Source organism: Lathamus discolor, chromosome 5 (genome assembly GCF_037157495.1).
Source record: "Lathamus discolor isolate bLatDis1 chromosome 5, bLatDis1.hap1, whole genome shotgun sequence".
Classification (NCBI taxonomy): Eukaryota; Metazoa; Chordata; class Aves; order Psittaciformes; family Psittacidae; genus Lathamus; species Lathamus discolor.
This window is the reverse complement of record NC_088888.1, coordinates 118,362,936-118,388,816: the sequence shown is the minus strand read 5'-3', so window position 1 is coordinate 118,388,816 and position 25,881 is coordinate 118,362,936. Positions and strand designations below refer to the sequence as shown.

At 37.4% G+C, this 25,881-nt stretch overlaps 1 protein-coding gene across 1 annotated transcript in view; it reads right to left on the bottom strand.

Annotated features, from left to right (window-relative positions):
• Positions 1-25,881, bottom strand: part of TASP1 (taspase 1) — an 88,760-nt gene that overhangs the window by 46,562 nt on the left and 16,317 nt on the right. Inside the window, 5 exon segments of the mRNA XM_065682312.1 lie at positions 323-442; positions 6,481-6,516; positions 6,518-6,571; positions 7,629-7,735; positions 20,264-20,343. Coding sequence (XP_065538384.1) covers positions 323-442; positions 6,481-6,516; positions 6,518-6,571; positions 7,629-7,735; positions 20,264-20,343 — 397 coding nt within the window.

Genomic DNA, 25,881 nt, shown 5'->3' with positions numbered 1-25,881 from the left:
GAAAACTTTATTTAAAAAACACTCTAATTATTTAAGAGACTTTTAGTGGTCTTAAGAAGGTATATTTCTTGGGTAAGCCCAAGAAATTAACTTACAAATACCTCTGACAAAAGGTAACTAATGACAGGACAAGTTCTTACCTATTAATGTCTTATAACACTGATGGAGGGCCCTGAAAACAAAACTTGCATTCCAATGCAGTGATAATGCCTTCAGAGTTTAATGGGAACGAAGGGAGAACATCAGTTTGTTCCCTCAGCTCCTAATACCACAATTGCTTGCGACACTGAACCATCATTCCCAACTGAATACTTATAATCACCTGACCAACTCTTCCAGGATGCTTTAGTGCTAAACCTCCACTGGAGACAGCAGCAGCAACATTTCCTTCTTGGTCCACAACAACTGCACCAACTGTATCCAATGTTCCTGAGTCGTTCTCCTGCAGGACACACAAACAGAAACAACCAGTAAAAACAGTATATTAAAGTCAGCTTCTACTTCTTTGGAGTATGCAAACTTACGTGCACAAAACCAAGTGACAGGCCTATCAACAAAATGGATTTGTTATCATGCATGTTGTGCTGCCATTAATCTTCCAAAAATGCATTCATGCCTCAGGCAGGACCTGAAGAAAACTTCTCTGAAAACAAGAAGGTAATAAAATATCTCAGAACTCATTAAATTACTAGATTACCTGCGCTTACTCACAAAAGTGCCAAAAATGCTTTTTCCTTAGTGGAAACTAAGGAAACTTGTCCACTAAGAAATTATTCAGCTACCTATTCCAAAGACGCTGTATCAAAAGGCCTTTTTCAAAAGCTTCGAGATAGCATTTTCAGAGACCCTGATCTTTAAAGCTATGTAAAAAACAAAGAATCCGTAAGACTGAAAAAGAATTCAAAGAAGCCGCTTACCATGGAAACAGAAAATTCTGATATTCTGAGCAAGATGCTATGATTTCTATATAGGGAAGAACTACCAATGTGATGAAGGTTTTGTTGTTCATCTCCTGCCCCCCTTTATGAAAGGAAACTATACCCACAACAAAAAAAACTTTATTAATAGACAACTAGAGATACAAAAATCAAGCCCATCAAAGTTAGGAAATGCCAGAATTAAGGCCACCTGTTTAATCTTATATCATATTAAATCAAACACTTGGAGATCCCATAATGAACAGGAATACATTTGAGAAGGATGAGGCTTAGAATGATCAGTATGTTTTCCATATCATCTGACAGCAAAGAAGAAATGCTTGCAGCCTTCTTTGCAGCATCTGTAAAACTATTTGCTCAATCTGCCATCCATCTTCTACTTTGGCTCTCGCATAAAATATTTGCCTTCTGTAGCTATATTACTAATTTCTCTTTTTAAAAGATATTTTAATCAAAAAAAACCCACAAGCATTTGCAAGTATATGTTGCATAGAAATTTTCTTCACCATTATTTCCTTTCAAAGAACTATTTCCTATCAGTACTTGCTGTCAACTCAGTGGTATTGTTTGCTTCCTCTGGCTCACTCTATTTTTAGATGCGGTAATTTAGGAGGCTGGAAATCTTTACCAAGGGAAGCATTCTTTTTAACCTGGCCCATACAACCTTCTGAAGGAAGCCTGTATCACTGAAGCAAAGGAATTCCATATTTTCCTTCTCGGTAATATAAGTCGGGGGGAAAGGGGGTGTGTTTGTGACCAGAAAAAGAATCGCTGTTAATGCTGTATACATTCTTACTCCACAAACTGAAAACCAGCAAGAACCAGTTCTATTCCATATCCAATGGGAAAAATATGTTGTCAGATCTTTCTAGACCTATTTTTATGTTTCCTCTCATTTCAACATTACTGATTGACACATTTAGAAGTGACACCATGAATCGATTCTGTAGTTCAGTACTAAAAATCTTCTACATTTGTAAACTGAACTGACGACCCTACAATTTCTGAACCAGTACATGAAGAGCTCGTCACAATTTTACAAAGGAAAAACTTTTCCATACAAAAAGGCATTTTGTGCCTGAGGAGTTCCAGGAAGAACACAGCTGGTAAGAAGACTTTCAGTGTCTCACATTTCAACTCTTCAAACCATATGAAAGTTGAAAAACACAGGATCCCATCAAGCTACTATCCAGATAATCAGAAGAAATATGGTAAACAGTACAAGTCATGAAGTCTAAAATAAGTCCAAATTCTATACGGGTCCAACAAGGACTAACCAAGATCCAGCTTGTTTGCCATTACTTTTATGCATTTGATTCATTAATTTATCATCTTATGTTTAAAAACAATTGCAAATTCCAAAGGGAACTTGATTATTACTTGGTGAACAAATTCCACATCTGACTTCAGCTAGAAATTTATACTAACATACCCACTGCAAAAGCAGTTTGGGGGTTTTAACAATATAGTATTGTAACCTAAAAATAATCTATGATGCAGTTAATATTTTACATGGAAAGAACTGAAGGTCAGTGTGAAAACTAAGACCTCATATTACTTACTTAGCACCTTGCACAGGAAAGGAAGTTAATTTCATGAAATCATGGACCAAATATTCAAACTTAGCTAAGAACACACACACAAAGCAGGAAGATGCTCATCTGCACAAATGCAGAGCTCTATGAAGTATTTTGTAAATCTCACCCTTACTTTCTTCTGTACAGAAGAAAACACAATAAATAGTCCTCATTTTACAAGCCCCTAAAGAAGGAATTAACAGTTTAGGAGAGATCTACCCAGTGGCCGCTGAAAAATAAGTACACACTGGACTTCTTTCCCTTCTTGACTTGAGACTGTTCTGAAATTCCCTAAAAAGTAATTACCACTGAAGCAATTAACATCTATATACTATTACCCAACTATTCACATGAAAAAACAGGATTTTGTATTTGATGACAATTAGATCAAGACTGCCCTAAAAATATGGGGTTTCACAGTATCTTTCTACTCAAAACAGGGCAACACATAAATCTTCTATTATGTCCCATGCTGCTCTTTACAGATCAAGTGGAAACAGAGAAGGCACAGTAGTGGATAGTGCTGTTATAAAATAATATATCAACTATTAATACATTTTGGTCTTTAAAAATCTCAGCTTTAAGGTGTTCTTGATGGAGCACTTGTATTGATTACAGCAGCATTTAACAAGGCAAAAGGCAGCCTTTTAAGCAGCATTTTATTTATTAAAGTATTTTAAAGAAACATTTATAAATCCATCTAAGAAAAGGGAAAATGTCACTATTCTGTGAGCACTGGGACCAATTCATAGATACCAATTTCTAGAAACATTTCCTCTAGGAAAACTGGCAGCATAATGTACTATCATAGCAATCTAATCTTGACAGTGCATGCATGACTGGTACAACATTCATGTGTTTGAAAAGGGGCAGTTAAGATCTAATGGTACAAAGCTTGATAAACAAGCCTAGCTGTTCCAGTTTAATGGTTGCTTGGTATGTAAATAGAATATTTGGTCTGACCTCTGTGCTCAGGATGAGGGAATTATTTCACACTGAATTCCACAGATTAGTTTTGTTTTGTTTTTATTTTAACTGGAATGGATCAAGTCTTTATCTTTCTTTTCCCATATTTTAGAGTACACTTTTGAAGTCTAAACAGCATTATCATCATGAAAGACCATTTCAGTATGGATGTGGGACAGAAAACTTATTTCTTTCAGGGAAAGGAAATGTATAAAATTCAAACTCCTGTTCGAAGTGCAAGAAAAAGTAAAACTGACACAAGGACTGCAACAGTCGGCTGCAACTCTTACACCTGCCTTTAAATTGCCTTAAAAAATTGATCTGAAGCAAAATTTAAGTGATTAAAATTCACCATATATAACGGGAATAATATACAATGCTCACTCAAAGCGTTCAAGCTGGAACTGGCTAAAAGTTCACGTGATATATTCAAGATGATCAATGACAAGAAATGAAATGCACTAAATACTGAAAGAAATAATGCTTTTCTGTTGGACAGATGTATTCTTCTTTTCTAAATATGTTCATTGTTATCGTCCCAATACAGTAGCCAAAGAATTTGAAATTGAATTCAAACTGTTGTACCCATACTTGAGTACATGTGTTAAGCTAGGCAAAAACAAAGCAGTTTTAATAAAACTTACGGGAAAATAATGTTATTTATGGCAATAAATAACTAGCCTATAAAAAAATAACTTGTAAACACTAACCTATATAAAAGAAATTACACGCACTGGAAGTTCTTAGTGCCACTTATTCAAATCAAGGAGAGGACAACTCCTCTTAAAACTTCAGCAGAGCCATAAAAAAATCTTGTAATAGCAGAAGACAAATTAAAAATAGGGCTTTTGGCCAAACTCTGCTAAGCTTTTTTCAATGACAATTTCCTCTGGTAAAAGACAGGCTGACTGTAAGACAACAAACATTTACTTCTGATGTTTACTGGTGCTTGAAGTGGGAACTTCAGAATGGTATCTGCCTGAATTAACATATCATACAGTCACCCTGTGAATGTGTTTACTCAGTTCATACACAAACAAAAATGATTTCTTAACTATATAAATCAGTATGTAAGTCACTACAACTTTCTACACCTTCACAATTTGTTGAAGTCATTAACAGACTGCATGCAGTCTCATAACCCTCTACAAATCCCACACTGGGTAAACAATGAAAAATACAGCAAAGAGAAATCCCATTTATTTGGGAAGTAAAAGTCCTTTAGTAAGTTACACTGCCAAGTACTTTCTATATAATCTTTATTAAATTTTAACAGCCTCTCATTCTTTTTGAGGTTGGTATAATTTAGCTGTTACTCAAAAGTGTTTTTTAAACAGTACATTTAGTTTTAGCTGGTGAAATTTATCAAAAGCTAAAACTTCCAAGAAGCTTCAGCCTTTTTTGGTCTGCAATATATCTCTTCACATAGGCCTTTTAGTTATGACTCCCATTCAACCTTAACTTTGTTAACATCCTGTCTACCTTCCTCTTCTCCCAACTTCTAAAATTTCATAGATGAAAAAATTACCAGAATTTATAACAACTGTGCAGTAGAGGCAGCAGAAACACATAAGCTAAGCTCCAGCATAGGGTTGAAGCAGGTGAGACAAACCAGACAATGAAACAGCTGCTAATGGGGTCCTGCTGGAAGGGACAGGTCTGCAGCTCCAGAGAAACACAGCAAATTAAAAAACTGAAGTAAATACTTATCAGCTAGAGCTTAACTTTGACAAGATTAACTTTCAATTACACAAGTATTTAAATGGCTTTTAAACAGTTCTTTTAAAAACTTTCATGGGAGATCAGCTTTTACAGTGGAAATTTTGGAATGACTCATCCCAAAGAAGTTTGTGGTGCCTCATCCTTGCTAAACAACCATTTCCTAATAGCTTAGAAAGAATTACTCTACTTTTGGAGGTGGTTTTGTTGTTGTTGTTTTGTTTTTTTTTTTTTTTTTTTTTTAGAATTTGCTCTTGTAGAATTTGATTTTTCATTTCCACTTCTGTGCTGCCATTCAGCGAGACCTGGACAGGCTGGAGAGTTGGGCGGGGAGAAACTTGATGAAATTTAACAAGGGCAAGTGTAGAGTCTTGCATCTGGGGAAGAACAACCCCATGTACCAGTACAGGTTGGGGGTTGACCTGCTGGAAAGTAGCGAAGGGGAAAGGGACCTGGGGGTCCTGGTGGATAGGAGGATGACCATGAGCCAGCAATGTGCTCTTGCGGCCAAGAAGGCAAATGGCATCTTAGGGTGCATTAGAAAGGGAGTGGTTAGTAGGTCAAGAGAGGTTCTCCTCCCCCTCTACTCAGCCTTGGTGAGGCCGCATCTGGAATATTGCGTCCAGTTCTGGGCCCCTCTGTTCAAGAAGGACAGGGAATTGCTTGAAGGAGTCCAGCGCAGAGCCACAAAGATGATTAAGGGAGTGGAACATCTCCCTTATGAGGAGAGGCTGAGGGAGATGGGTCTCTTTAGCTTGGAGAAGAGGAGACTGAGGGGTGACCTCATCAATGTTTACAAATATGTAAAGGGTAGGCGTCAGGATGATGGAGCTAGGCTTTTTTCAGTGATATCCAGTGATAGGACAAGGGGCAATGGGTGTAAACTGGAACATAGGAAGTTCCACGTTAACATCAGGAAGAACTTCTTTACTGTAAGAGTGACAGAGCACTGGAACAGGTTGCCCAGGGGGGTTGTGGAGTCTCCTACACTGGAGATATTCAAGGCCCGCCTGGACAAGTTCCTGTGTGATGTACTGTAGGTTACCCTGCTCTTGCAGGGGGGTTGGACTAGATGATCTTTTTAGGTCCCTTCCAACCCTTGGGATTCTGTGATTCTGTGATTCCACTTCATTTTGAAAAACTAAACTTCATGTAAGGCTGCAACTGCCTCACACTCGGGACAATGCAAGCAGTCTACATTGACAGTATGGTTTGGTTTTCATCCCCCCTTCATGGACAGGAAGTTGACAAGACCAGTGTGTTGTTACTGGATTACTTACCGGTGAGTAGAGCTCTATTTGATCACCTCCTTTACCTACCACCACTGGCCTTTGGGGTTCTCCCAGAAGCGCTGCACATGACTCTGGAGCCCTTGAAATTTCAAATTGCAGGTTGGTAAGCTCATGCATTGGCATATGTTTCAAGCATTGACTTGCCCCTTATTACATGAACATCAATACTGTACAGAGACCCCTCCTCCCTCAAGTTACATTTTAATACTGTTAGTTTCACAAGGAGGTATGTGAAGTCCTGTAACTAGTAACTAACTTCCTCCCCCCTCTATCCTTACAGAACATAAGGTCTCATGTACTTGAAAATAGAAATATTAGCACCCTGCTCAGGGAAACTTCTTATCTAAGAACAAAAGATAACTGCCTAACTTATCACTGGCTTGCATTTGCACAGACTATAGGGAATAAACTTTTTTGTCAGTTCTCTGGGATTTATATGTTATTTATATCAACATATGCAACTACGTAAGGCAGTGGTCAGTCAGCTTACCAAAGCAAAGAGAAATGGGCAATCTGAAAACCCACAGGCCCCAACCAATTCATAGGCATTTAATGAATGAGGCATATTTTAATATTCAACAGTAAACACAAATACTGTGATGGACATTTGAGAATGTTAGCAAAAGCTGTAAATCCAAACTAATGGTGAGGAGTACAGAGGGAATCCTAACAGTTTTGTAGTACAAGTAATACGGGCCATGTCAATGCTAGATGCATGCACAGATGCACATGTTTACCTACCTGATATTTCAAATTTCATCAATTCCAGCTCCATAATGCAGTGCGCTCAGGGAACATTAAAAAGTGGGAAACAGTGACAGAGATCCCAAGCTAAAGAAAATGTTTCAGTAAATAATTATCTGTTTGTGTTTACATTTGTCATACTTCCAGTTCAAAATGAGCAAAAGATTTTTCATAGCACAAACAAGATACAAAGTGACAGTTTGGTTTTCAAATAGCAAGGCAGAAAGTTTTAGTTGTACTAAGTTATGATTATATCTGTCATTATACCATTAGGATGGCCAACAAGAAGTGGCTTCTAATTCTACATTAGTCTCATCATATACAACATGAAATGCATTAGCAATCTGCTATAAGTTTAGGATGACACAAGAAAATTTTGAGCAGGAACTAACCTTTTCATGTGATTGTCTTCTTTTCTTTAGATGAATAAGATCTGTTTCCACCTTTTCAGCCAACTCCAACTTCCTCTTGTTCCTCTTAAAAGCTGCTAAACTAAACCCTATGAAAATAGTTCAAAAGCATTTAAATAATTACAATTTACTTAATTTAAACAAATATTGATAAGTTGACATTTTGGAAGTCTCATCCCCCACATTTTTACTGATGCAAAACACACCAATAAAAATGCCAACAAATAAGTATTTAAGTTTCAGTACAAGATGTTTACATTTTTTCTTAAGTTAAAAAGTTCTACTATTGTTCAGCAACAGTGATGGGTAAAATATCTGCTAGAAACAACTCGCTGAACACATATGGAAGCTATGTTGGTCTAAATGTCTTTCTGTTTGGCACAGAAGCAGCACTGCACAGAAGAGAACAGAATAAGTGGCTTGTGTTAAAATTATTGTTTTTGACTGCTGACAAGTAAATAGATACCATGTGAGCTCATTCTGATATCCATAAAATTAGGCTACTATTTTATTACCTTAATTGCATATGTGTATGTTTACCCATATATTTAAAGCCACACAATAGTCTAGCAATATTTTTACATTCCATAATCCAACACAGTCTAAAGACCACCTAGTTCTTGAAAAGACAAACATGTATTTTCCACATCTAAGTCCCACATTCAGAAAGGAAGTGCTCTCTAAAGTGGAGTATAAAAAAAAATTGTTATGCTTAAGAGACCAAAATGACACGTTCCCATTTTAGAAGATTCAGTTCACGAAAGAAAAAATTGCAGATATTGACAGATTTAGTTGACATCATTTTTGACCTAGCATTATCCACAGGTTTTAACATCCCTTTTGAAATGCAGAGAAAAAAAAGGGGGGGGGAAGAGAGAGAAATGTCTTTTGTCAATTGTTTAATCATGCAAAATCAAGCAATTAGGAGGGCAGAGTTACACACAGGTCGGTCACAAATTTGATAGAATTTAAAAAGCACAGGTTTCCTATTTAATCTATAAGCCTTAAAAACTGTCGTTTTTAATGAAATTCTAAACATAGTTACATCACTATTATTCAGAAGACTGGAACAGCTGCAAGAACAGTCTACGAATAAAATCAATATTGCATAGCCAACAGAACACACAGCTTGCATTTACAATTCTCACAAAGTACACAGACAGTGAGCATTTTACTTCTTTGAAAGTTCCCCACACAGGTGCCAAAATCACCTACTGAACTCTCCTTTAAACTTGTTTCTAAGTACATAAAGCTAGACCTTACACTACCACGGTTGTTCACATATATAACCTAAAAGTAACAAGAAATCAGTCATTTCTCTCCAAAAACCTAATGAATACCATTCTCTTAAAACCGTAAATATGTATTAATCTGCCATCACCAAGAAAGGAACTGTCTGGCATACAGAGCTGATTAATGAAGCTACTTTGGACAACACATTCATACTTAAAATGAGCTCCAAAAGGCAAAACACAAACACTTGATAAGGGAGAGCAGACAAAGTCTACTACTAAGAGGGGGAAGAGGAGGAGAAGCAAACAAAAACCCTCACAAGGATCAAGAATTTGTAAACAGAAGTACCCCAAAATTGCCCATTGTTTTTAACAGATTTTTTTCTACCAGGAAAACTTACAAGTTGACATGTCTTCAGTAAATACAGTAAATACCCACAGGCAAAGCCACAATATGGGTAAGAATGATGCCTGGCCTTGGTACTCATCCGAAGTAGGTGTGACACAGGGATAAATATGCCTGAACCTATTAACCACTGCTGCCATTGCCTCCTGTCAATTCAGAAAAAAGGTGCACCTGGAGAAAAAAACCACAAGGGCGCAGGAGCCCATACATGAAAACCTAAACACACCAAGTTTTAAGTTGTCCTTGTACTCCAGAGCCTAATGCTAACAGTGCCCTAAAACCGTCCTCAGTATTTGCAAGCTCAGCAGTTCAAACATATGCACAAAGATCACATCAAAACTAGAGAACATGGGCTAGTTCCAAGCTGCCCTGCCAGCTACAGAGTGCTGCTGTACGGCCACTCAGAATCATCACTCAAACTATACCCTAGTTGCCACTTACCCTGCCATTTTTTCCACAGCATAAGAAGTTCTCCAAGCTTGAGAGATGTTTCATTCATGTAAGTGCTCAGTCTCTGGCTAAGCAACTGAACAATTGTCAGAGTTTACCTTCTGCTTTAAGATTCTGTTTGTCTTTTCAAAACAAGAAAAAACCTGAAGATTTACTTTGAAGGATCTAACTCTTAAGCAGTAACTTCTTATCTGCGTTGTTAATTCAAAGTGGTATCAGTAAGCTTGGAAATACAGGGTACAAAAATCATTATTAACAAAGTAAGACATATTTTACTAGGCAGTAAGAAACACTGTGTAAGACACTAGGCTAGCAAGGGCTGGAACTAGATGATCTTAAGGTCCTTTCCAATCCTAAACATCCTATGATTCCGTGATTGTCCATGTTTACAGAATGGCTGACTATCCTACAACACAGTAATTCTGGCTGACATAAATTGTGCTTAGTCCCCAGATGTTAGGAACATCTTCAGTTTCTGGGTACTCTTACTGGATAATCAGATATCCAGAGCCCCAGAAGATGCTGTGACATGTATTTTTTGCCTACCTTGGACTATGTCAGACAGGCAGATTAAGAAAGTTTTCTATTAACATACAGTGATGCAGGTTTGAAAGGATCTTAAGAGGTCATGTAGTCCAACCTCCTAGGAAAAATAAGTCCAATTCAAAAGACCTCCACGGGAACTTGGTCAAGTTTTGAATATCTTTGAGGATGGAGATTACACAACTCCTCTTGGCCTTCGTTCCAATTCAATCCAAAGCTCACAGATTGTAATTTAGATCAGTCATCTATGATCCTATCCCTGTGCATCATACATCACCATTACTCAAGTAATATACCTTAAGTATATTAGTATACTTAAAATTAATATACTTGTAATTAAGTATATTAATAATATACCTTAAGTAATAAATGCACAAGCACAGAACAGTGTCGGTTAGGGAAGGTAGCACGTTTGCCTAGTAAAACACACAACCTGTCCCAGCTCCTCCATCACAGTATCTACAAAATCTAATCATCAGCTCCTATGGTGACAAATACTGCAACGTTTGTCACACTGGAAAGTTCACAGTGTTACACTAGAGAGAGATAATAGGTGCCAGTTATGGTAATGTACTTCCAGATGACATTAATTTCGATCAGAAACAGCTGAGGGTTTTTTGAGAGGAGGGAATTATTTTAGGGAAGTTGTTTTGCAAGGTTTAATATCGTGCCTCCCTTCTCAGAGTTATTTATATGAATTAATGCATTAATTCGATCACTTTCATGTTTTATTCAGTTTAGCATGAAATGTCATATCTTTCCATATTGTGAGGGGAAAAAAAGTCTATTCAGACTTCTCCTAGGGTGGAAACTCTTGAGCTGAGGCTACATTTAACTTCAGAATAGTTATTAGGATTAGCTTTCATCTGAAAACTGAAGACTTTGTTTTAGCAAGGACTGATGAATAACTGTATTTCATTATTTAAGGCAAATACTTATTACCAGTGATTACCAATTTTCTTAGCGAGATGAAATAGCTAATGCCTCCAAAGTGGCCAAAGAATTGTGAAACAAAGGGCTAGTTTGTAAAACAAACCCTAATAATATCTCTTTTTTTTCCTCTGGCATAGATTTACACCCAGCTTCAGACGATCAGTTAAAAATAAAATGCACTGATCTTAAATTTTACTTTTCCCCCAGCATAAGGGGATGAAGGCTAATAGCAAATGAAAGGCTCCCTGCCCTCAGTTTATTCCTGCCTTCGCAATGTTCTATCTGTGCAAAACCACTATAAATGCCATTGAACTGGCTAGTACTCTGCTTGTTTTATCTCCTGCTAATGACAAAAGAAACACAAGTGAGCTTCACACTAAACAAATGAAAGATATAATTCGTTTTCTGAAAAAATCCTGTAAGTTTGGTTCTTGACAAAGAATATATTATGCAGTTTAAAATACAATAACATTTTATAAACTAAAAAAAAAAATCTGGGATTCAAATGTGTTTGGTTAATGATGCACCAGAACATGGAAAAACAACCCACTAAACACCTATTTTGAAAAGAAGTGCTATACAGAGAAGGAAAAAGCCTACAGAGAGTTTAAGTTCATAATTCCCATTACTTCTTAACTTTGCGGTGCAAGGAAGCTGAGAAATTCCATTTGTCCTAAATGACTATAAAAAAAAACACTCTCACCTTCTCCAACAAGACAGCACATTCCAAGCTTGAGAAGAGGAAAGGGACACAACACTTGCATGCCTGAAGACAGGCATGTTTTCCTAAAAGAAATGCAATATAGCTACATCAGCATGATGTTTTTCGGGCTAAGGAGAAAGGGAAGCAAGAGAGGTAGAGCTTATTCACTGGGAGGAGAGGAAGCTAAAGAAAGAGAGGGTAGAAGGCATTTTAGTTTGAAAACTTCTTGGATCACAGTCCAGAGGTATTGTTGTTGGAACCTACAGAAAGCTATTCTGGAAAGCATCCTTTGATTTTGCTCGAGAATTTGAAAGTTTAGATGAAAATCAAATATGCGCTCCCAGATAAAAGTCCCTGACAATTACTGCCCTACACAGTAACAGCATGTGGACTCAAACTCATTTAAGTGAACTCAGAGCCACAGAGTACAACCAGCCGCTCTGTTTTTTTCTTTCTTTACATTTATGTACATACTATAATAAATAAAACTACTTCAGAGCTGCTGGGAGAGGAAGGAAAAAGAAAAGAACAAAACCCTTCACAGCTTTACAAAATTATTGTCTGTTAGTGTTTAAATGCCATGGCTCAGGCCTCATCCAGATTAAAGACATGTAAGAACTGACAACAGAAGCGTATCGGAACTTGAATATCATTAAAAGCTCAGGACTTCAGTCTCACATTTGCAATATCTATCACATGTCCCTGCACTGCAGCATGGAGCTGCCTCTTTAAGAATGAATAATCTTTAAGGACCTGAAAACACGTTCCCAGTTTTCCACATTCTTCCTTCAAGCCCACAAGGTACTAACAGGAGCTACCCACAAGTACTCTGGAGTTACACGCACTGCATTTTGTGCTACATAGTGGGAGCGCTGAGCAGAACACTTGGTCACAGCAGAGTTGTAGAAGAGAAGTGTAGGGGTTTGCTGTGAAGAAGGCTCAGGGGCTGAACATAGAACAGGTAGAAGCAGCTCCTGACCAACACCATTTGCCTGCATGAGAGATTGGTATTAGCATGGTATCAGATGTGGACGTGGTATCAGAACATGTGCTTGATGATACAATGTACTATCTACAAATGAAGAAGAAAAATCTTGCAGCCACATCTTGCTCAAAGTTAAGACTATTTTCAAAGGTTCCAGTGTTACTGGATACTCTCATGAGAGGGGACCACGACACCTGCATTACATAATTCATAAGAACAAGATCCATCTCCTACATTATCATGGCTGGACAATAAATACGGCTTTTACACAGGCTTTTTACATCTCTATCGCCCCTTCACAGAAAGAGATGAGAGTAGTTTTCAGCAATCAGGTCAGTGGAAGAAAAAGAAAGAGTTCAGTGATCTCCAAGTTCAGAGATGTCATCTGTGTGCCACTTGTTTGCCATAAAACTTCCACAACATTTATTCATCTCTTGTACTAATCCTGTTGGCACTTTGGCAGCCTGATCAGTCCCATAACTCCTTTTATCATTATACTACGTACAAGTAAGGATTTAACAAAAAATATTGACAGTTCTATTAAATAATGATACAATGAATAATGATGAATATGTTATATATATATGATATACATGATATATATATATGAATATATGATATATATGAATAAATAATGATACAGTGAAAGACAACTGTATTCCCCATTCTACACAGCTCTTCAGAACTTTTTCTTAGTCACCTTTCAGAGCCCTTAGAAATGATCCAGGGAAAATTAGAATTGTCCTATTCATGGAGTCCTTGAACCTACTGAATTGTACATACAGGACAAAATGCAAGGCTGAGGCACTTTTTTTAAGTATGGTAAAATTGAAACATCTCTACTTGTTAATTCTAGCCCCGTGCACTTTAAATAGGCCTGTAGCTGACAGGCTGGTTTGATCTTGAGGTCCTTTCCAACCCTAACTATTCTATAATTCTATGATTCTATACTACACTAAATTTCTTGCCCAGAGTTAATGCAAAGCATTTTTAGTGACAAGTCCATTTCCTTAGAATTCCCATGCTTTTACAACCCACATCTATCCCCTTATGCATTTTCAGGTTAGGCTGAAAATTCAGAAAATATTTAAGCGAACAATTGCATTTTCAAATAGAAGTAACAAATAAAAGTTTCTAGCACCACTATATCACAAATCAAGGACAATACTCGAACCTTCCTATTTACCGTGGAGGAGCAGCAAAATAGGAACACAAAGCCCCATGTTTCTATTACAGGCATAACAAATTATTATACAACAAACCACTCTGCAACCTGTAAGTGTTCAACAATCCTTGTTTAGAATCAAACTGTAAATTGAAAATACTAAGAAAAGTCTAAGAATATATTTAAACCTCTGAAGTACAGCTTGAGCTCTGACCAATCATACAGCACCCCCTGGCAGACAGTTCTGAGTCAACTGAGAGAACCAGAAAGGAGAACTTTCTGCATTTTATCTTTCTATTCCATATTAAGAGAGAATACAGCTATTGAAGAGAAGCAAATTAAAAAGGAATATACAAGCAAATTAGTTAACCCACAGGAATTAAAATGATCCAGTGAAGAAATCTGTTGAGCAGTTGCTAAAATAAATGGCACAAATGAAAACAGACAGATGAAAATAAATTTAATTTTAACAAAGCTATTTTAAATGACAAATTAACACCACTTAACGCTCATGTTGGGACCAAAGACTACTCGAGCTACTTTCCATGTTGCCACACTTCTAACAGACAGCAACATGAATAGGGAAAAAAAATGCACTTGACATCAAAAGCATATAAAAAGTCCTACCACTCTTTCTCAGGGAACTGCTATAGCGATCTGTTCCTCCCTAACAAGAACTCAGGGTAAACTGTTGCTGAACATACCATTTCTTACTACTTCCTGGAAGAAATCTCTTTTTTCCACAAAGCAGCCTTTCCTGCTCCCTGGAAGATTGTGATTTCAAAGCATCTTCTGGGTACTTCAACTCAACCTTTTTTCCTGGCTAATTTATAGCCACCCTATTGGCTGCACTTAGCTGTTCAGATTTCAGAACTGCAAATGAACCTACAATATTATGTCCAACTCTAGGGAGCATTTACATCATGTCTGGCTTTTTTTTCTTTCCTCCTTTTTTATTACCAGTGAAAAACATGCACTTAGGAGAGCTCATTTACTTTGCATATTATGGAACACAGGTGGCAACTTTCATTGCTAAAAGACACTCTTTTATCTGAGAAACACTTCTTTGTTTCCTAAAACCAGATATGTATTCAGATTAACCAAGCTTCCTAATCAAATCCCCCAAACCCTTGAGTTTCTCTCCAGATCTCCTCCATTCTCACCCTAAATACAAAGGGACAAAACAGGCCACTGCCCTGAGTCACTGTCAGAACCTCATAGCAGACTTCTAGGAAATATGGCAAATGTTTTGATTAATGCAATAATGGTTAAGTGGAGGAGAATACTGGGAATGGGGTGAGGTTTGGTGGTTTGGAGGAGAGGCAGGCTAGCTAGGTAGCACTGGTGGAGAGGGAGACATACAGTGTCACTAGATGTACAACAATCTGCATGACACTGACCTAGAAAAGGCTCTCCCTCATTAAACAATCCAAGCAGCCATAAGGTAAAAGGGAGTCTCGTTGCATACACAAAACTAGTTACAAAATGCAAAACCAAGTAAATAAATGGCCTGTTACAAGAGGAATGACAAAACCTGTATTTGCACTTTGTTCAATAAGATGTGACTTCACCAATAACACTAAGTTATTCAAGGTAGTAAAGGACCTGACTGAAGAAGGATTATGAGTAGTGACCTGACAATAAGCCAGATTTTATTCAGCAAATCTCAAAATAATGAAAAACAGGTAGCTCTTCAAACACCCTGTAGTTGTAAAGGTTTTTACAGATGCTAGAAAAGAAGATGGGCTCAAGAGGAAACAACAATTTCATGGCAGGAAATGCCACTCATAACCTCCATATATGCAGGAACTAGTCATGAGTCAGGAATTTAGAGTCCGGGATAGCAAACAGGATAGTTAAAGAGAAGTATCTATTTGCTCTGTTCTTCTAGTTTTCCTAAAGCATCACCTGTGGCTACTCCTGGATTCCAGTCATCAAGCTGTGTGGACCCACAGCAGCTACTTCTGTTCTTAGGCAGTATGAATTACTGAAGTACTAGTATTCACTTCCACATTGTTAAGAGCTAGAGGTACAAGCTTGCTGCACGATTTAACATTGTAAGTAAGATGCTGTCTTCCACCACATTATCTTTATCAAATCAACTATAGGCTGAACTGAAAAATTCAGATAAAAGTATTTTGCTTATTACTAGTGCAGGCACAGATATTGACAGTTGAAGATGTACCTCAAATTTACATTGTTTATTTAAAGTACACTTTTAACATTGATAAGGGGATGCATGATACAGTAAGCCAGCATTTCTAAACTGTAATTACATTCTTAATACTTTGATCACACTTCTGAAGTGTACACAGATAACAAAGGTCTAACCAGTATGGGCCCCAGTACTGGCATGGATTCAGCTCTAGTCTGGGTAGGAATTAATAAATTCAGTTTTCTTGCAGACTATAGGTAATATAGGCAGATCACATTTCTTGCTTTAAAAAAACACCCACTCACTATACTGGAAAGCCACCAGATTTCTACAAACAGTAGAAATCCCATTTCCTCACACACTTGGCAAACCAAAGACAAAGCAGGTGAGCCCTGACATAATCTTGATGCAGTTCAACAAGCAACATGGTTTAAAACATCATTTCAGTTTGGTGCTCAGATACTTTGATAGTTCTAAGAGAATTATGGAGTGTGACCACAAAGCTGATCGTGCAACTTTCTTAGTTACAGATCATACAGAGTTCTATCTGTGCAAAACCAACCACACCATCCCACAGTCTCAGAGCACATATAATGTGATTCTTGCCATCTCAGGTCTGGTAAAGGGAGACAGAATAATGTGACTTTATTTTCCACGTGCAGCACAGAGAAGCCAAAACATATGTCTCTATGTTCTCCTGCTAATATTTATTGCAAGTACATGTCTAAGATTTGGATTAGGGGTTTTGGGGGGTCAGGTTTGGGGTTTTGTAATTATGTTACTAAACATATTTTCCTGATGTTTGCAATCACTCCAGTTTTACAGAGCTATTCAACAGTCACATAATTTCTAGTTATTTTTCCCTCAATTCTCCATGCAAACTCCACTATAGCAATTGTAGCAAGCACAAGCAAAAATCTCCCTTTGGTTTTGAAGTTCGTTACATTACTTAACTCAATAGATCACTTCAGAGGAATCCGTCTGTGGTTGCTTGGAAACAACATTCTCTTTAGTTGTTTCTTAAGCACATCCAACTTTCCCTTCCCAGTAACACTGGAAAAAATCTATTTTGTCTTTCTCACATGTTACCTGTAAGACAGGTCCCAATTTCTTTTCAGCTATAACAATCCCCTCTTGTCACACGCAGTTGTTAATGGTTAGTTTTCAGCCCTGCTGACCTTGTCAGCTTGTCCGTGTGTTACAAGACTAGCTTTGCTAAGGATTGGTATGGAAATCAGCTTAACATTTTCTGGAACTGATTTTCCAGGTTTTTCTTTCCTCTTTCTTGCTGTTGTGACTGTTTTTCAAAAAAACAAAACCCCCAGATATACTTCCATTGATGATTATACTGCAAAACTGAGAGCATCTTAGGAAAAAATTACAATTTTGAAGCAATATTTTCCAAGACAGCTCTTAGAATCACTAATAATGCTGTCTTAACATAATCTAGTATTGTTTTCTCCTGTGTCCATTTTAGGCCCCAAAAGAGCAGACACTGCCATCTCATCTTTTTTGAAAGGGAAACTGAAGCACAAGACTATAAAAGTCAGATACCTCCTTTCTGTAAATCCAGTTAGACACAGACTATCATTTACACTAAGGTAGAGCAACAGAATTGGACAACATCTGTGAAAAATTCAGTTTTAAGTAATTCTCTCAGTATGACAAAGAATATCTGACTGGATCTCAGTGTCTGCCACTGATTTTTTCAGCATACCCTTCAGTTACTCTCATCTGAAATCATCCTTCCAGCTAAACATTCACATAGACTCATAGAATGGTTTGGGTTTGAAGGGGCCTTAAAGATCATCTGTTTCCAAGCCCCCCTACCATGGGCAGGGACACTTTCCACTAGACCAGGTTGTTCAAAGCCTCCTCCAACCTGGTCTTGAACACTTTCAGCCTCTCTGGGCACTCTGTTCCGGTACCTCTCCACCCTCACAATAAAGAACTTTGTCTTTATATCTAATCTTAATCTCCCCTTTTTTTCAGTTTAAAACCATTCCCTCTTGTCCAGTCACTACATGCCCTTGCCAAAAGCCGCTCTCCAGATTTCCTGTAGGCGCCCTTTAGGCAGTGTAAGGCCGCTAAAAGGTCTCTGTACGGGAGCCTTCTCTTCTCCAGGCTGAATCACCCCAGTTCTATCAGCCTGTCTTAACAGTCACAGCCTGCTTCACAGCATCAGTTCATTCCTAAAGCAGGTTCATCCTGTGCAATGGCTCAAACATACAATTATATAGATGTGTGCTCCAGCCCTGGTGAAAGCAGAGGGTATGGGGAGCTGAGGGGGGTTGGCAACTTTAATACCAATACTTTTTCACATTGATATTGCAACAGCAAATGCCATTTCTGCACTGATTTTGCAATAGGATTAACTCCCCAATCCTGATTGTGGTAATCATTCTAAAACCAATTGGTTTGTTAAATAGAAGTATGTCGAATGTACTGAGGAGACAATGACTGGTGTTTAGGAGCAGGTTTGTGAAAATATATTAGCTGAGATTGTTCTTCTCATGTTTCTCCAACGTAAATTCAAAGCCTGGGTCAGGTAAACCAAACCAGCAGTGGTCATCTTTATTTTTAAGCCATAATATGTAGATTTGCTCTGACCAGGATATATTTTAGCTGATAAAGTATCATCTAGCAATTAATGTTACAACATAAGCATCCCTGTCACAACACACTGATACTAGGAACAATGAAAACTCAAGCATGCAAACAGATTTAGACAAGAAACCTTCCTTCTAGACTACTTCTCTATTTCCTACACATAAGCTGCAACTACTTTCTTAAAAACAAAACACAAAACCAAACCACACACAAAAAAAAACCTCAAAGCTTTAAATGTTTTTACTTTCCCTACGGTCACAGAAATACAGGTTTTCTGCTTAACTGAGCCCAAAACTTGTTCTCCAAATGCTGTTTTGGACAGCAGATGGATAAAGCAAAGTTTCAGTCCATATGGAACTAGAAATCAAAACTTTCTGTTCAAAATGAAATGTAGCATGAATATGTATGAAAATTGGCATCATCAAGTAAAATGGTGCCACCGTTTCAGGACATTTAAGTATTGGCAACTTTGAACTGCAGTTTCTGGATATTCATCTACATTTAGAACTAAACCAAATAAAATGGGTAATGGGAGCCCTGGGTTTCAATCTCTGGGTGAGGAACTACTCATATATTTTATTCTGCAATACTGAAAGTAACATTATGTAATCTTCCATGTTCTCCTTCTTTGGGTAATGACCTGTGATTTCTTTTCTGCATAACATCCACAAGAAGTGTAGCACATGCACTTCTCACCTATAGCAAACTACAGACTAGTAGTAATTGCACTTTCCAAACGGGAAGGCACTGAAAAAGATAAGGAAGGGGAGTCACATCCTCCTTTTCAGAGGTAAGTGCACTAATTTTTAGTCTAGCTTATAGATGGCATATTAATACAATGTAATCACTTCTTTAAGAAAACAAAAAGGGTTTTGTGAGAGACTACTGCTAGAATACAGTACAGTCCAAGTCTTTTTTCAAATCAGGTTATCCCACCATATTACATGAAGCAAAGCCTACCTAGGTTAAAAAAAAAAAAAGGTAAATTAATTTGACAACCTATTTAGACCAGAGCAGTTCTGGACAAAGACTCAGAGATGGCTGTAACTATAGAATCTGAGAGTCAAACTGGCACCTGCTGATTTTAGACAGGTGGCTAGCTGGTGCTTTCAAGATCCAAGATGGATTACGTCTGGAGACCTGCAGGACAGCGTTGTTACAGAGCCTGGTAAAAAATGTCCTTCATTGGATTTAATCCTAGGATCACAAATTCGCTTGAATCAGATGTTGCGAAAATGCAGCTAAAGTAGTCGTCTGCAATTTTTTTTCTATTTACTTAATAGAAAATTAGTAAACTTAAACCATCCTTATATACCATAATATCATCAGCTAGTTGAACGTTAAGAACAGTGAAGTGATGTACCCCTCAAAATAGGAGGCACCATTTAAAATTACTCTGTCCTGTTCTTCCTACTGACACCACCAGTTTACTCACTTGTAGCCATGATACCTGGAGGACATGCTGGTATCCCGTGATCAACTGCCCATCTGTAAGCTCCTTCACCAACTAAAAAGCTAGGAGACACAGAAGAGGGAGTTTAAACAAAACCATATAACAAATCCCCCTTTTCTTGCAATTACTTTTTTTCTATTTGGTTTGGTCATTTTAATATTGTAAGCTGTCTACATTTCACAGAAATGTCAGCTATAATTACATTTGGCAACCTTATGTAGTTTCATTAAGAGACTATGCAGCTCCGACAGTAAGGTTAGTACTGGATAAAAACAAGTGCTATTAAATTTGAAATTAATTACCAAATAGCACCAACTTTTAATTGCAGCTAAAAAAAGGAAAAAGCAGTCTAAAGTCTTGTTCTCTGTAACAACTTAGTGAGATCCTGAAGACCAACAACATGGGATGAATGAGGTGAGAATGGTTAAGGTATTTCCAGTAATTAGCCAATGCCACAGGAATATCAAGAAGTATTCTGAGAAGTACAACACAAGCTAAAAATGAGCCTTATTTGGAAGGCTGAAGGTCTGCCTCATGGAGGTTTATTAAGCAGCTGCAAATAGGACAAGTTACTGAATTTTTGATGTACTTGCTAAAAAAACCCCAACAATCTCAGAAGTTGTTTTTTAGTCAGTAGTGAACACTTTGCAGTAGTGACACAGTACACACTGCGATGACAATGAATGACAGCAAAAAATATAGAGAGACATGTAGCTTCTATGGAGAGGAAAAAAAACCCTAACAAACAAGCCACAGTTATCTAAGCTTCCCTGTAAAGAAATTCATCTGATTCCATGAAAAGGGAAATGTAATATATAGAAATCATATACTTTCAGAAAGCTGCTGCACAACAGTACTGACAACAGCAACAGAATAAAGGACAACTACTTCCAATCTTAACTTCATATCCCACTTTTGAAATAAAAATAACACAACTGCCTAATGGACACGAGAAGTAAAGACTGTACCAGACTTATGAATATGAGGCTATAGAAGATATTTCAGGTATCACCTAGTCCTACAATTTCTGACATTATTGACAGAACAAATTTGATATAGCATTAATGCTGTTGGAAGTTTTCTTGACAGTGCTATATTTGACACCTGCAGCTTTCAGTATGTAGTATTTTGAAGTGGGACTTTCTACCTGATCACACAGAATCACAGAACGGTTTGGAGTGGAAGGTACCCTAAAGATCATCTATTTCCAACCCCCTGCCACAGGCAGGGACACCTTCCACTAGAGCAGGTTGCTCAAAGCCCTGTGGCCTTGAACATTTCCGGGATGTATTCCAGGAATCTTCTCTATGACTTAACCAATACAAGAGGGGTGTCCAGTCTTCCCTTACAAAACTCTTCAAAAATAAAGTTTATCTAGATGTGAATTTGAACTGTTAAATATGTATTTCTTACCATCGTTAGTGCAGCTCCAGATAAATATTGCTCACGTTGCAAGACACTGTAGGACAGTTACTGGGTACTTTGCGAGAACTCAAGTGTCTCCTATTAGGTAAGCTAGTGCTCAAGAAACAACCTGTCACTTTCATTAACCTAAGAGAGAAATGCAAACCATGGCCAAACCTAATTAAGCAGTATTCCCTACTGACTAAAAGAAGGTTTTGTAAAACAATTCATACTGCGAGGAAGGGTAGGTGGAGAAAGTATCAAGCTTAAGCATTAGGAGATTTATATATGGTAACTAGAATAGCACAGATCAGTCAGAAATACTGTATTTTACAAGGAACATCATATTTGCCTTTTTAATACTTAAAAACACAGTCACTAGTATTTATGAAGACTGCAAGAAAACCACACAAGAACACCTCAAAGTGATGTGACTTTTTCTTTGCTCACACTTTAATTCCTAGATTCTTCTCCTTCTTATAAGATGGGCACAGATAAAGTACTTTACAGCTCTGGTCCCAAAGAACAGTTAGATTACGTGAAGCAGACATTTAATTGAGGCCCTGCAACACCACAGAGATCATCCACCTTTTTTAAACTTTTCAGTTCAGATTTCTGGAAAGGACAGCAGAATAAGTGAAAATATAAGGTTCACCAAAAAAATTAAATAAGTCAGGATACTACCTAGACTGCGTCTCCTATAAATTGAGATATAATTATTTGGTAAGAGACTGCTACAGGACATGGAGCATGACCTCAGTTCTGCAGGTAACCAAATAGGTTTAATTTAAACAAGACTAAACAGTCTTCACACCATCCCAAAATGGAAGTTCTATGATCACACAGCCACACACAGTTATACCAGCCAAAGATGACAGGGTGGCAAGAGGGTGGGAACCAACAGTCTGGCACTAGGCAACTGCTTTAGTTGCCGTGAGAATCATCTATGCAGCCATGTAGAAAAGCTGTAGCAGGCAAGGATGAGTAGGGAATACTATAAGCTGACATAAAACCAAAACTACCTTTAAACAGCTCTCATTAACCTTGATTTACTGGGGGAGATGAAAAATAGGGAAAAAAGCCACTGGGCTACAGAAAGCAGTCAAAATCCTACCAAGTTTCAAAAGCCATTAGGGTAATTCAAAAGAAAATTTTCCAAAAGGGTGGGGAAACCCAAAACCAAAATATGAATGAGTGTGTGCTCTGCTACTCTGATAGTTGGTTTTGCACAAACAAGATAAAAAGACCTCTTTGCAATTTTAGCAACTTAAGAGTACTCTACAGTTGTTACAAGATCAGAATATGTAGAAAATTAAAACATCCTCCCGGCAAGGAGCCAATGCTTGGACACCTTAAGTTCCACGCAAGCTAGACCATACTAATGGTAAATACAATTAAAGATCTCTAAAAATGGTCGTTTGGGCAATTTTCTCCCAAAAGATGATTATCCTTGCTCTATTTGCTCCAAAGAGGACCATTTAATATGGGTTGTAGGGAGACAGCTCAAGATGCTCAAGGCAATCCTAAATGTAACAAACTCACTTTGTAGTGTTTACTACAAAGTGCAGCAATCGCTCTGAAATCACTGCTACAAATAAGAAATTGTTCAAATAAATATAGAACAGAGATGAAAGGTGGTCTAAGTCTTCACTCTAGGTACTTTCTCGACTATACATTGCCCTGAAAGCTACACGAAGCACATAACCTACCTACAGCAACGTAAAACTGTGAAGTAACTATAAAACCCTGTATACACAAAGCAGGGAACAAAACCCTAAGAAGGGATTCTTTCCCATATGGGTTACTGCTACTAGTATTAATACTGAAAAAGGAATACAGGCATAAACTTAGGTATCAGTAGTACTAAGTAGTTCTCAGAAAGGAGATATTTGTACCATCCTGCAATTTTTATGTATCTACACTTAATAGTAAACAGATGCAAATAAGCCTTTTCCCTTAGGAAAGTCACCATTTCAGTACAAAAAACAGAAAATCTTCAAACATACTACTACAAAACATCTAATCCACTATTCTTGTAACCAAAGACCAATTCCAAAGATCCATTCAGTTCGTGCACTTAGAATAGTGCTTTCTTTTGTAAAATCATATCATGAACAGGATACATATCATCATCTGTGATAATACTTAACATTTACAAGGTCAGTATTTTCTGTTCCTGCATCCATAGGGAGAGAAAATCCTGAAATTGAGCCAAATAAAATATGGCAGAAAGATGTAACTTAGACCTTAGAAGTTTCAACAACTGCACTCACGCATTCATGGATTCTCTACTTTCAACTTTGTAAGTTTTAGTGTTTTAAAGACAAGACTTTGATCCAGAATGACACGTTCTACAGATCAATTTACAGTAAACTGCATACATCAGTTAGGACACTTGATCACTCCTTCCCAACAAGCTTACTACTTGGAACAAATTCATTCACACTCATTAGAATTTCTTCTACTGAAAACTAGAAATGTACCACTTCGAATTTATTTTCAACTATCACTATAAAAACGGGTGCAGAACAGCAATAAAGGGGCCAAACTATCGGCCTCCATGTCTTCATTTATAGACAAGAGTCTCCAGAATGCCACTTTTACTAATCTCACAGTTACTGAATTTTTTCTGTGGGTTCATGTGCCAAACATTCTGGCCAGGAAACATTAAGTTAGTTTAAATTATGCTATAGTAACAGTGTCTACCACTAGGCTTCTTTAACAAGACAGGTCCTTAGGGTAAGCAGTATCTGGAAAATTTCCCAATACACTATTTGCCCATGATGAACAAGATGAAATTTGGCTATCTTTACAAATAAAAATCAGTTACTAAAATCCTGACACTTGGTAGGAATGCCAAAATAGAGCTGCTCTCTTGTCATTTGACTACATACATTCTCAGCTTGTGCGGGTATATATTTCAGTCCCAAAACAATGTGTCATGCCAAACCCTGCCAAAAAGGCAAGGCATGAAATTGTCAATATTCATCACCTACAATGAACATTAACTCTCTCCTTCTGAACTTGGGATACCCCATATGTACAGGAGCATCACAGTAAGTCTATAGTGCAACCCATCCTATCCTGCTAGTATAGATTATTTCCAGGATAACTAAATTGCTCTAATAAAATATAAGTTCAAAATTCAGAATGGGAAAAAGGAAATGAAAATATATATTGGGTAACTGAAGTCCACAACATTTGCACAGTAAACTGTATGTGTTGGCTCTGAAGACAGTTCACCTCTCGCCTTGAGAGTTCAAGCTCCCTTGTCTTTAAAAAGATCTGCTAGCCAAGACTTTGCATAGTGTTTTAAAAGATTAAAGTCTTGTCCTTTGAGGGTAAGAGGATATAGTTTCTTTTCCATTCAGGTTTTGTTCTTTTAAGTAACAGCAGCATAAAATAGGTCATGAAGTTACAGCAAACATGCTAAAACACCCAAGTACTCTTCCTTACAACAATCTGAGAGAACACTGTGATGATACAGACAAGTGTAGATAAATTACGAATGCCTGTAGCCGACTTCAGTTCTAGTTCAGGAACACCAAAAAACCCACCTCATTTGATACTCTCTCTAACGTAACCCAGCCAAGTCCCACTTTCTCCTAACATCTGAAGAAATGAGCTAATAACGGCAATAGAAATTCAAGTTCTTATTCCTTCTGAATACTTCTACTTCTCTGAAAAAAGAGTAAGCTCTCTTACTAACTACAGTTACTCCTTTCTTCATTAAAAAGTTTTAAATGCACAATCTGCTTGTTGGTGGTTTGGTTTCAGGGTGGCTTTTTTTTTGATCTATGAACTTCCTTTGCAGCATGACAGAACACTGAAACAGTGCTTTTCCTCACTGTTTAATTTGGAATACTATACCATCCAGCTACAGACTACTTGGCTGATTTTACAGAATAACATAGGAAGGAGAGTGAACTTTGTGAATCTAAATATATATATTTTAAACTACATAAATCATGGTTTATTACATCTGCAAATACTGTAGTCCATTACTTAGTAATTGGTAGCAAATCTCTGCCTCAGGTATGGTAACTGAGTATAGCAGTATATTAATATAAATCGCTTCAGTTCTCTACTTGTCAATTTAAGCTGCTAATGAAAATAAGACAGTTTTAAGAGCAATCAATTCTGACACATCTCTTGGATTCTTTCCAAAATGATGCATAATATCCCATCTAAGTGTT